Source organism: Hermetia illucens, chromosome 6 (genome assembly GCF_905115235.1).
Source record: "Hermetia illucens chromosome 6, iHerIll2.2.curated.20191125, whole genome shotgun sequence".
NCBI classification, from domain to species: domain Eukaryota; kingdom Metazoa; phylum Arthropoda; class Insecta; order Diptera; family Stratiomyidae; genus Hermetia; species Hermetia illucens.
In genome coordinates, this window is record NC_051854.1 from 37,677,163 (window position 1) to 37,689,556 (window position 12,394).

General features: G+C 39.3%; 1 protein-coding gene across 3 annotated transcripts in view; it reads right to left on the minus strand.

Annotated features, from left to right (window-relative positions):
• LOC119660519 (fructose-bisphosphate aldolase) overlaps positions 1-10,347 on the minus strand; it is a 78,764-nt gene extending 68,417 nt beyond the window's left edge. The window contains exons 1-3 of one of the 3 annotated variants that reach the window (XM_038069140.1): positions 10,176-10,347; positions 2,474-2,626; positions 2,113-2,356 (exon numbers count right to left, since the gene is read on the minus strand). In XM_038069140.1, the coding sequence (XP_037925068.1) occupies positions 2,113-2,356; positions 2,474-2,608 (379 nt within the window). In that variant the 5' untranslated portion in view covers positions 2,609-2,626; positions 10,176-10,347. The remainder of the gene's footprint in view (positions 1-2,112; positions 2,357-2,473; positions 2,627-10,175) is intronic. The other 2 variants (XM_038069138.1, XM_038069139.1) reach the window with 2 other exon arrangements.
• Positions 10,348-12,394: the final 2,047 nt, after the last annotated feature.

The following is a 12,394-nucleotide window of genomic DNA, read 5'->3' on the forward strand; positions in this document are numbered from 1 at the left end:
AACCAATGGAGAACTGCGTTATGAAATTGCTTCACTAATTAGTGTAACCTGGATGAAGTGGCAGTCTACAACTGGCGTTTTTCTGATCGTCGCCATGTTGTCCGTCCTGTCGATCTCTATGGTTCTGAATGTTGGCTGACTATACGAGATAATAAACGGCATTTCGAGGTAATAGAGACAAGGATGTTGCGTTGGGCTAGTCACGTGACACGCCTTGATTACATTCAAAATGAGGATATTCGCGATCGATATGGGGTTGCACCGATCGTGGAAAAAAATTGTAAGAGAGGCGTTTTTTATGGTATGGTCATGTAATCCGGGTAACCAGAGTATACTCGTCAAGACTGGTCTGAACATCGAAGTCGATGGTAAGCCACTAAAAGGCCGGCCAAAACAGCGGTGGCTTGATACGCTGGATGGTGATTTGAAAGCCTCAGGGCTTTGATAGAACCAAATGACGAAGCCGACTCCGCCTGTGAACGGGATTCATGGATGACCAAGATGGATACAAAACAGGTAGCACTACATGAAAGGGAGGCACGTTGCCGGCATTACGATAATGATGATGATTAGTATTACTTGGAAACTGTCCAAGGAATTATGCTAAATTAGATGCCATTAGGCGAGATAGTTTCAGGCAATTGGAATAGATACGAGTTTGATCTAGTAATTTCGATTACGTTCGAGGATCGATCTCCACTGATAGGCGGATAATACTACAAAACAAACTTAACGAAAGCCCATATTATCGGTTTTGAATAAGGGGATGGGCATGTCTGAAATCTTGTAATTACTTTTGAATGATTCGAGAAAGATCGCGTTGAAAATTTAATCAGCATTTTGCTAAATACCTACAGCTTGATCAGAACCTGTCGGAAAGCTTGATAGTGGCTATTGTTGCCTTATATGAGTGTGGAAAGACGGCCAAAGAGATGCATAAAACGCTTAAACTGGTATCCATAAGTAAACATTACAGCCAGTCGAGAGAGGGGCGTCCGAGGTTTTTACAACAGTCGAATGTTATGCAGGCAAGAGTTTATCGGGATCCGCTGCGCAAACAGCGTTTAGCAAGTGAAATGAACGTCTCCACGTGTATCATAAGTCCTATTTTACATACCCCATCTCTAGTTAGGGGCGTCCAGACGCTGTGAAAGCCAATCACACACAAAACTGATAAAACGCTTCGCAAAAAATTAGCATCACAAAATCTTTTATCGAGCGTATAGAAGATCATGTTAGGGAGGACCACTCTCATTCAGTGATGGTGTGGTGGAGAGTTTCCTATCACGGCGTGACGGACATTCATTTTTGTGAAACTGGTGTCAGGACCAACTCAACAGTGTATCAACAGTTATTAGAGACCGTAGTTGAGCCTCTGAATGAAAGCTTATTCGAGGGTAATCATTGGCGCTTTAAGCAGGCTTCTGCACCTGCCTACAAGACCAAGAAAGTTCAAAATTGGTCATCGGTGAGCGTGTCAGATTTCGTAGGGTCGGGTGACTGGCCTTCTGGGAGCCCAAATTTGAATCCATTGGATTATTCTCTGTGAAATAAACCTGAAGACGTTGCCTGTCGTCATCGGGTAAGGAAGCGTCTGATGAGCTCTGAACGAATGAAGCTCTGCCCTGAACCAAACCGCAGGTCATATATTGGAGAGCTTTAGAAAAATGAGAGAGCAGACTCCTCTCTTTATTGTAATTCAACGGAACGTTTTCTTTAAAAAAGTAGAAGCCGACTTTCTTAGTAATACGAAATGAAAGTGACCTTTTAGCTGAATTGGTACAAATTAGGTCAGCTTAGGAATATGACAGGTAACTAATGGTTGAATGGAGTCTCAAAATGCATGTTAATCGCTACCAGAGTTAAACAGCAGAAAGATTAGAAACTTGGCATGACATTGAACGCGAAATTTTTAGTTTCCAAAAATTTAGGTAGAATAACCGAATCTAAAATATCGGAAATATTTAGGAGATCTTTTCTCAAAAGCTAAGGAATTTCAACTGAAAATTTCTTCCCTCCTTACTATGAATTGTTTATAATTTTAAGAAATTATTCTGGTGATAGTTGCCCCTTTTTATCAAGAATTTATTACGATTTTGAAGATATACATACCTTGAGTTGTGCATTCATCCTCTGAGCCCATCAATGGAACAACACCTTTGTCGACTTTGATTCCAGGAATAATTCCCTTCTTTTTTAACAATTCAACAAAGGGAGTGCCATCATCGGCTTTTTGGTAAAGGGTCTCGTGGAAAAGAATGACACCAGAAACGTTTTCGGCAACAACGGCATCAGTGGTGAACAAAAGTTGGCGATATTGTCTACGGTATTCATCGGTGTTTTCAAGTCCAATGTCCTAAAAGGAAAAAGATATTTTAATGAATTTTTGATGGCGATAGTATTTTTAGCAAGTTTACATTTGATTTTGATAATAATATATACAAAAGAATATTGTCATGGGAGTAATACTTACAGCCAAACGTTTTCCCATCGTTGAAACAGATTCATCAGCAGCGAGAATTCCTTTGCCAGGAGCAACAATAGCCTTGGCGATGCGGCTAAGTTCCTCTTGGAGTTCCTTGGATGGGTAGTTGAAGTAGGTAGTCATCTTGAGATTCGATTAGATCTAAAAACAGTTGGAGAAATCGATTATTAAGGGGAATTATTCGTAGTTCTTTGGAAAGATTGAGGAAATCGACAAATGTTATGTTATAATAAAGACTCTTAACTGAGGTCCTTGAAAGAAGCAAAGGTTAGTAGGATATCCCACGGAACAGAAGCAATTGAATTCCTAAGCAGGCATGTGGTATGCATCTCCCAGTAGTATCCACGGAATGACAATGAGAGAACCGATTTGCCTTGGAGCTATTTTTTCCTAGGTAGTGACCATATATCTTGGGCGTTTTTGCTGGGTTCCGCATCGTCTAAAAGTCCTTTCAGCGTTGTCAATAAAAACATGATACTCTAAAATGAAGTGTACTATGCCAAGGTACACCAAGTTAGTCGAAAACCAAAAGGCCTGCACCAAATATCACTGAACTAAACTCAGAAGATCGATTGAGTTTCGGCAAAGAATAACGGGGAAGAGGATAAAAAGGTTCGGAGAAAGGAAGCTATCACACCTATCAGTTAGGGATAAACTGCACCCCCAAAGATGAGAAGGAGAATTTTAAGGTCTAGTACGGATAACTGACGGTGACTGGGTTGGGCTCCCGTAATGGACGGCACGACTCGAAACCGCTAGTCGTGGGGCGGTTCGAGGTCTAGGCGCCACGACGGCCAGGAGCATTGCTCCGCCTGCTGCAGTTTCTCCATCGACCAGCTGAAGTCTCCGTTGAGGTTCGGAACGAAATCCAAAGAGCGGGTATAAAATTCTCAGAAATAGATCCTTTGCATAGACTAGCAATTCCCAGGCAGTTATATACATAGTCGGGTTGGCACATGGCATAAATCAGGTCATTAGTCGGCCGGAGGGATTTCCACCCTTCCTCATTAGGGGAATTACCTACCTTGTCCCAAAAAAAGGATACGGTGCAGGACCCCGCGGACACAAGACCGATTATGCCACTGAAGCCCTTTTCATGGCTACTGGATGATGCTAGAGGGCAGGGTTTTCCAATAAAATATGGCCTAGGTGCTAAGTGCGAGCTGAAACACTTGATGTACATGCACCAAGCTGCATCCTGGTACTGATGACCATCTTAGAAGTCTGTTGCGAATAGTAGACATATTCAGCCGTGATATTCGGATGGAATTCTCAAAGGTCATCACGAGCCGCATGCCGGACAGAGCATTGGTGACCTCCACATCCAAGCTATGATCGACACAGACTTCTAGAAATAGCCAGGAACTCTGAAAGGAACCCTTGTTCGAGTTGGTGACCTGTAAAATGCTTTCCTGTTCGAATTCCTGCGACGTGTAAAGCAAGCACTAAAATCGCATCTCTCGGGGAAGAATAAAATAAGCGCATTGAATATATTCGCTATCCCTCACTGGCGTATGCCTTCGGAATATTGCCGCGGACGAAGACCGATTTGGAAAACGTCCAGGGGCGGATATAGATTACTATCCAAACTTTGCCATGGAGCGGATGAACCTGCCTCGAGACATCGGAGGTAGGGGCGTGGTTGACGTGGCGCCACAACATCACCGCCTCGCTCCGCGCTAATTTTTACAGCAAGAGCAGACGAGTCCCTTGCAGGCGGCTGTTTGTAAGGCAGACTGTGGACTGACTCCACATAACTTGAAGGATCGATCTTTAAATCCTCTGAGTGGGGTAAAATCACACCAAGAGCGGATCGATGAATGGAAGCCGCAATCAATGGAGTCACTCGAGGCATGTGAAAGGGCACATAGACCACATGTTCCCACCAAATTGCGTGACAATCGGTTCAGCCGTTTGCCAGTAAATTGAGTATAACCGACAAATAAATCAACGGACGGACAGACATTGAATAAATTTTAATAAGACACACAGGAGACAGTAGAAGTTGATGCTAGAGAGAGAGCATCGGGCTGCAGGTGGTTTTGCCAATAATAGGAGAAAGCGGAAGCAGTTGAGTGTTGCCTGCCTAGCTGGTGTTTCCTCCCGGCAAGTCCACAGAGGAAAATTTCGGAGCTAAAATGATGCGGAAAATCCGAGCCCTCGCTCAAAATTGTGCACTCAACATCTCTGCTACTGCCATATAGCAATACAGAAAGAACACTAGCACAGAATAATCTCAACTTATCCTTGGTTTTGAAATAACGGTATTTGCAGATTTTAGACAGGGCAGCGAAAGCGGATCTGGCGCTGTTGATACGTCGGGCAATGTCCAATTCGTTGCCACCATACACCAGAAAATCAGCCTTCTTAGATATACAAATTGATCGACACTTTCAATGCTCTGCCCATTAATGCAGATAGAGGGAGTGCGGTGAGCCGTCAGACTAAGGACCTTGGTTTTATTGGTGTTTATCTTCAGTCCAACTCAAATTGCCTCTCTTTCCAAATGCAAAGCCATTTTTCCAAGGTCCATGATCTGGTGAGAGAGCAGATGAGAGGAGAGATGTTATCAGCGTGTTCGAGGTGTTTGAGCAAAAATGTCATTGTCCATGCCTTCAACATCCTCGGACAAAGCAGCATGAAGAACGTCACCGATAAAAAGAAACAATAATATCGGTGGCAGGATGCAACCCTGGTGGACTCCGCTTTGGACTTTAAAGTCCTCCGAGATTTTGCCTTGATGTAACACATGCGCCATTTTATGTCGCTTTAGTAATAGTTTTTAGTTTCTCTGGAATGTTCCTCCTGCGTAGAACACTGCAGATACACTCCCTGTTCACGCAATCAAAAACTATCTCGAAATCGATGAAGGGCAGGTACAGCGAAGATCTAAACTCTGTGCACTGTTCAAAAAGGGGTTGATGTGGCCAACACAGGAGTATTCCGAGCGAAAACCAGTCTGCTCCCTGTCTGTCAAGCTTTCGAGATGATTTTTGATGCGTTCCAGAATTATTTTAGCGCGGGGAGCATGCAAGCATCCCTGTTCTGTTCTGGTCACACTCAAAACGGGTCCCCTTTCTTTGGGATCTTGACGATAATCCTCTTCTTGCACTCTATGGGAAAGGTTTTTTCGATCCCCAAGATTTCTGTACGAGTGGAAGCAGTAGATCAGCAGTGACTGCAGGTGAAGCGGAGAGACCGTCAAGCCCTGTGGCCTTACTCCGTTTGAGTGCATTGATGACCAAAATTATTTCACTTTTTCTTGAAGGAGCAGTCAGTATATGGGTGTAAATACTCCCTTAATAATCGGACAAAAAATATCTTATGATAAATTTGCGGAAATATTCTTGGCAATTTTATCCTGTTGGACCTAATTATGGTCTTTATTATTTATTATTAGCTTTTAATTTTTCAATCAATATTTCGTCTTCAATTACGCTGCACATTGTTCCTTTTCGCTTGTAACCAACATAAAAACATAGTCCTTCAATATAATAAAATCAGGTTAGTCTTGGCTTATTTGCATTCTTTCATTTACCCAGAAATATTTTTTAAATTTTCAACCCCGTTTCTAACTCGCTGCTGGCTAGTTTCTATATTTATGCCTTAATTCTGCATCCATTAAGGATAGTTAACTTCCTATTAATGAAAAATATTTTTTTTTTCCAAAAGGACCTCGCATATGTTGACCCTGACATTCCAAATCATCCCCTCACATGACGTTGTGCCCTTCTAGAGTATAAAACTCTTAACGTAGCGTTGAAAGTGAAAGTGCTATGAATAAGAACATACAAACCCATAGATAAATGTATCTTTACAATCGATAGATAATACAGCGCATGCCTCAGTGAAAGCTCAGTCGGTCACTAGCGCCACATATCTGTCAGGTAATGTACCCAGTTGAACTGTAATTTCTAAGATAAGCCGAAGCATTCGGAACTACTTTCTCCTAGTAACTCAACTTAGATACGCGTGCTTTCATTCAGATACACTGTAGAGCTTTTTCTGAATACTTTGACATTGAATGAGGTCAAAATATTTCATCCCAGCATGTATACAAGTATGAGTTTACTTTTCCGAGAACATGCGCAATGACGGCTGATTTCGTCACATAAGTGATAAAAGAGTAATTCTTAATAATATGAAAAGATACACTCATACTTCGGGAAAATATGGAGTTTGGTTATGACGACATAGCTTGGGGAGCAGTTGAAAGGGTTCAATGAATTTTGAAAGATAGAATGATGGCAAAGTAGTAATTTGAATCTATTTTGCCGTTTACTATGAAATATTTTTCAGATTTTTGAAATGACAGTAAAATGTATCTACATTACAACCTAAGATTTATAAATAAATGAAACAACAGTTCCTTTCCTTTCCTTGTGTATTTATTGTTGTTATTTGCAAAAATCAATGTATCGAGAATCACCTGTCTCCTTCCTCAGTGCTGGGCGTTGGTTGCACTGGACTAAAGCAGGAGACAAGTGGTTTTGGGAACTTCAATATTTGCAATTAAAAATAATAAACACTCTAGCGAAAGGGGACTACCTTTATCGGTAACGAAAGGAGATTACCGCGAATATACTTTTCTGTTAAGTTTGGTGCGAATCTTGCCAATTTTAGTCAAATAACGTGGGATTAAAATTGTATTTTCTATAGAATTTTTTTGCTTAATGAATCCATGTAAGAAGATATTATCTTCTGTAAAAATGGATGGTCGGATATGCCAAGATCTTTTCATTACTTAACCTTACCAAAGATTTCTACTTAAAGGAGCCATAAAACCTGTCATATTTAAATTACCGAGTTTTCAATATTGAATCCAATTTGAGATATTTTACGATAATATTTTAATCTCAACAGAGCTATGAAAAAAAATCAGACAAATGGGCAGACATTTGTTGATGAAACTTCCGTAGAGTTTTCAAGTATTTAACAAGGAATTTTTTGAAATGAAATTTCGTTCCTTTGAAGGATCCTGCTTTGAAAGTACCAAGGTCAGGATAAAGGTAAAAGATATCTAAATATACACCATATATGCATGTATTATATATGAACTGTCCACAGATTGTAAATGTGTTAATTCACGTATTGATAACGTATTACATGAAAATTATGTAAAAACGTACGAATTCTCACCATTGAATGAATTTACTGTATGTGTAGGTGACTGATAAGATTATTTTGAAAACATTTTGAACCGTTCAAATGTTCAGATAAGGGTATATGGTTTATGGGGTGAGCTAACAGAGAATAGCACCCACATCACCTTGTGTACATCGCCATATTTTCATGTGTCGATATCGTGATTATATTCGTAAAAAAGATTTACATCTCAAAAGCTATTAATTTCCAAGAAAATATAAGATTTCCTTCGCTGGTATATTTGTTTTCTATGGGAGCCAAATATACTTCAGGAATAATTTGAACCCTTCCTACAAGCAAAGCATTTTTCCTTGTTAGAGAAAAGAAGTTGTTCCCCAAAATATCTATATTAAAATAATTATAATTGAAAATAAATATCAAACTAGCCAAAATAGGTAATTTATTGTTTTATCTTTATTTCATTGGCGCTTCGTCAACTTCAATACACTATAGGCATGAGCGTAACTAATAATTACAGGCTTTATATGGTGGAATTTTTGCAAACATGTCAAAAACCTGCTGTTCAGGTGTATCAAGACTTTATTGCTATATATGGAATTTTAGTCACGTTTTCAATATGTGCACTTTCTTCCCAATTTCCAATCAACCCACTATCAAAGATGCCAATGGAATATCTTATGAAAGATCGAACTACGATAGTGCTCAGACAGAAACATCCGTGTCTGATGAAAAGTAGATGCACCGGTTTTTCTTCCAGAAAGTGCATTGTGCATATAACCATTGACTATCTACGGTTCAAGATATTCCACTCACTTACAGTCTACCCATGGAAAGGCCCAGATTAGTTTATGACGTTTACGTCTCCGACCGATTTCGCCGATTTCGGTTTGAATTTTTTCATGATAGGATAAAAGTCGGAATAACAGCAGCATATATCGCGCATTTTTCTAGGCAAAAGAAAACCCTTAAAAACCTTCTTGACAACAGTATGAAAAAAGAATTTCATTTTGAAGCCGTCATTAAAAAAATATCCGATTCCTATATGGAAATTACCAGGACCAATTTTTAGGGTTAGGGTAAATGGAAAAATTTGTAAATGTCATGAACCATCGATACATACTGCGCCTGACCGAAGCAGAGATAACTTCACGAAACTTCCTTGGTATCTTACCCCAAGGATGTTTGTAGGAATGGGAGCCAGCTGCTTAAAATATAACAAAATGAACTGGGTTTGAAGGCTACAATATTCCAAAGATATTTTGGCAGTCAAGTTAAAAGGCAAAAAAAGAAAGAAATTAAAAAAGGATATCTGGACAACTGGAATAAATAATTGTCAATTTCGGAAATATGATTTATCTAATCCCCAATTTTAGATGAAAGTTTTGAATAGTCATAGATGAAGTGAATTTATCATACAAGTTTTCCCACATCGACTGTTGGCGTACTAGTTTCAGAGAAAAAGTAACCAAACCAAAATATAATCCCTGCAAAACCTGTTATTTATATTAAAAATTGTACCGCATTGTGTCCTTGGCAAGGCTTTCAACATTATCAGTTCAGCCATAGATGCATGTTTCCACTTTTTACTTTCAAGTTTCTTATGAATTCCGGAAAAATTGAAAATGGAATTACCGGTTTTCTATTAGCAATCAGTGTGAACCTTGCAATGCAAGTCTAGCCTCGAAGTAAAACCCTCTTGTTACATTTATGCGTGAAACCCGAGCAAAACTCGTATTACGCACACAACAAGAACATCCAAGAATTCAAATCAGAAAACCAAGCCCCCTAAAGAGAATAAATACGAAAACACGTTTCGTCTCGATGACATTATCCATGACATTTTGATAAGAGATCCGAAGGTCTAGAACGTTATCAGCTTGTTGACGCTGTAACATGGCAAAAATGGCAAGTGTTACTAATAATGTCCATAGTCCAAAAATAGGAAACGGACAACAATTTTAATAGAAAAGATATACTGGAGGAACCCAGATTAGGTTTGTTACCGGGGAGACTTCAGCACATTGTCTTTTATCTAAAATTGCGTATCAAAATATCTTAATGCAATAAGTCTAGAATTCTAGCGCCAATAGGAATGCACCCGAACTGAAGGTCACCTAACGTGTGAGAAAGATGGAGAATCTCCACATGATCTGATAGTACTATTTTGGCCAATCAATTGTTGAGGACTTTCTCTAGATTGTATGGAATTATAAATAGAAACAAAAGCGACAATTATATGGTCCAAATGCGTCTTGTCCCCAGCAAGGTCAAATATTTCTATCAAAATCAGGCGCTAATTTTGAGTCGCAGAGGCACCATTGCGTCCTAGTGATGCCACTTTACTCTTGGAATAGATAAAATCCAACGTATCAGGTTACACGACCGTATTTTCAAAAATATTATACACCTTCCATCGGTAGTTTAAACTAGGTCACCACCCTCAACATTTGAACCTACTCTCCATCGAGGTTGCTAAGATCCTAGGTGAAATGATCCACCCTTGCGAATTCCCTCACTTTCCATTGGCTTCAACAGTAGATTAAAAATCGAAAAAAAAAAAAATATAATAATTATTGACACTTACTTTAAAAATTCACAAACAAATTTATATTTCACTTGAAATTTGATTTACGGGAAAGATTTTTCTCAAAATATTTTCCACTTAACACTCTACTGTGTTCCGGTGTCCGAACTGGAAGGTGACCACAAGACGATTTGATACAAGAATGACTGCTGAATCTCCAAATTTCACTCTCTCTGAAAATATTCGTAGCTAAGCACACTATGTGATACGTCAAAAGGTTGAATAGAGGTCGTTGACACCCGCGGCATCTATAGGTGGTATTGTTTCAATTCTCCTGTTTTTGGCGGGAATATTTGCTAGGCTCATCCGCCATATTGGAATTCGGAGCAAAGCAAAAGCTGATAGGTGAAAGTCGTAAATAGTTACAGTTGAAAGCTCCACTTCTGAAAAGCTTGAATAGTGTAAACCCATCATACTTAGCTTTCAAGTATGATCTTCTATTGTTTTCATTCTAACCTAAACAAAGTGCCATTTACGGTTGAGGACCGACAACGTTTAACCTGCGCTCGAATTAGGACTTTTTTCCCTACGCGGTGTACCATTACGAACTGAGGAGAGTGGTTGGACTCCCACTGTATCTAAAGCTATGATGTCTGCAGAAACACCAGGGATGCAAACTCTACTTATTTATAAGGAGATCTACTTATTTTCGACTCGATCTACTTATCTCCTTATTTTTGCATGAAATCTACTTATTTTTACACGCTATGATTGATTTTTCAATTTTTGCAAAGCGCATAAATAGTCATTGAAGTAGAAGGTTATATTACAACAATTTTCGTTTAGAGTAGAATGGATCTTGATGCTGAACTGCTGTAGTATAAAGACTACCATGGTAGTTCAACGGTCAAGTCTTGTGGCTTGTCACTTGGTTTGTGTATGCATGACATGAGGCCGTGCATGTGTATAAATTGCAGTTGGAAAATGTGTCAAAGTGTGTCAGAGTGTGACATGACATGATTGTGTTTTTTATTTGTTTAACTGTTCGCACTTTGTTTAGCGCCGGTGAGCCGGTCGGTTTCGTTTGAATTCTATGAGATTGGAATTTAAATTTATTCATGTAATCGTAAGCTGCGTAAGTAAGAATTGAAAATTAAGTTTAGCATGTAACTGTAAGAAAGATAATTTTAGGCATGAAAATGAAAAGATTTTTCGAAGTAGTTTCGAAGGACCCGCAGCGGGCATCTTCAAGTTCTGAACCTGACTCGGAAAGCACCGAAGGAATTAATGAAAGTCCGGAAAAGGATAAGGAATGTGAAAAATCGAAAAAGCAGAAATATGAACAAAAGTACGTAAAATACTGGGAAAGTGAATTTAAATGGTTATCTGAGGGAACAAAAGGCTGTCATTATGCAAGTTAATAAAAATATCGGGTAGTTATATTAAAAAAAACAATTTATTACTTCATGCCTGTTTGGCATTCTAATTACAACTAACTACAATTTTTTGAAATATAAAAGAAATTAATATGATTTTGCCTAATGTGCAATCATGCGATTTCATCGATTGCACCGATGACCCCAATAGTTGCAGACGTCGCTTTTGGATGTGGTGCTGACACAGGTGTGTTTGCGCGTGCAGCATTTCCGTTCAGGTTAACTCGCCCGGCTTTAAATGCGATAGTCCCCAATCGCTAAAAGAATCGTATGTCGTTGAACCTGACCTTGGTAGTTGCTGATCGTGGATCTGATGTTGGAATTGATGTTGGCGGTTCTGGATCGGATTTCGAAGACGACGATGATGTCGGAACCGGTGATGGTAGTTCCGTCGATTGCTTAACCTTTATTTCTGAAACGATATTCTTAGTTTTGAATTTTAAGCATAACTGGAAGGAAATGATGAAAGCGATAAAAACGCCAATTATGGTGAGTGTTGAGTATGTTGTTATTCGATGGATGCTAGTTTCGGTACGCATAAGTTGAATCTCGCTGGTGTTGTTTATATGGAGATTTTTCATCATTTGTAGTGAGAGTACTTCCTGGTAAGTGTTAACTTCTGGAGATGGTTGTAATATGGCAGGTAGCACATTCATCGTTGTTATATCGCGATTGACAAAGGTCCTTCCATTTACCGTTAAGCTCGTGTTATGGATTTTAACTAAATAGGTACCGTTTAGTTTATGGGCTATCTGCTCAGCTTCGATTGTACCAGTAAATTGGTTCAGCAAAATGGTACCGGATGCAATCTCTTCAATGGTTGGTATGTGCGCATTGCTGGTT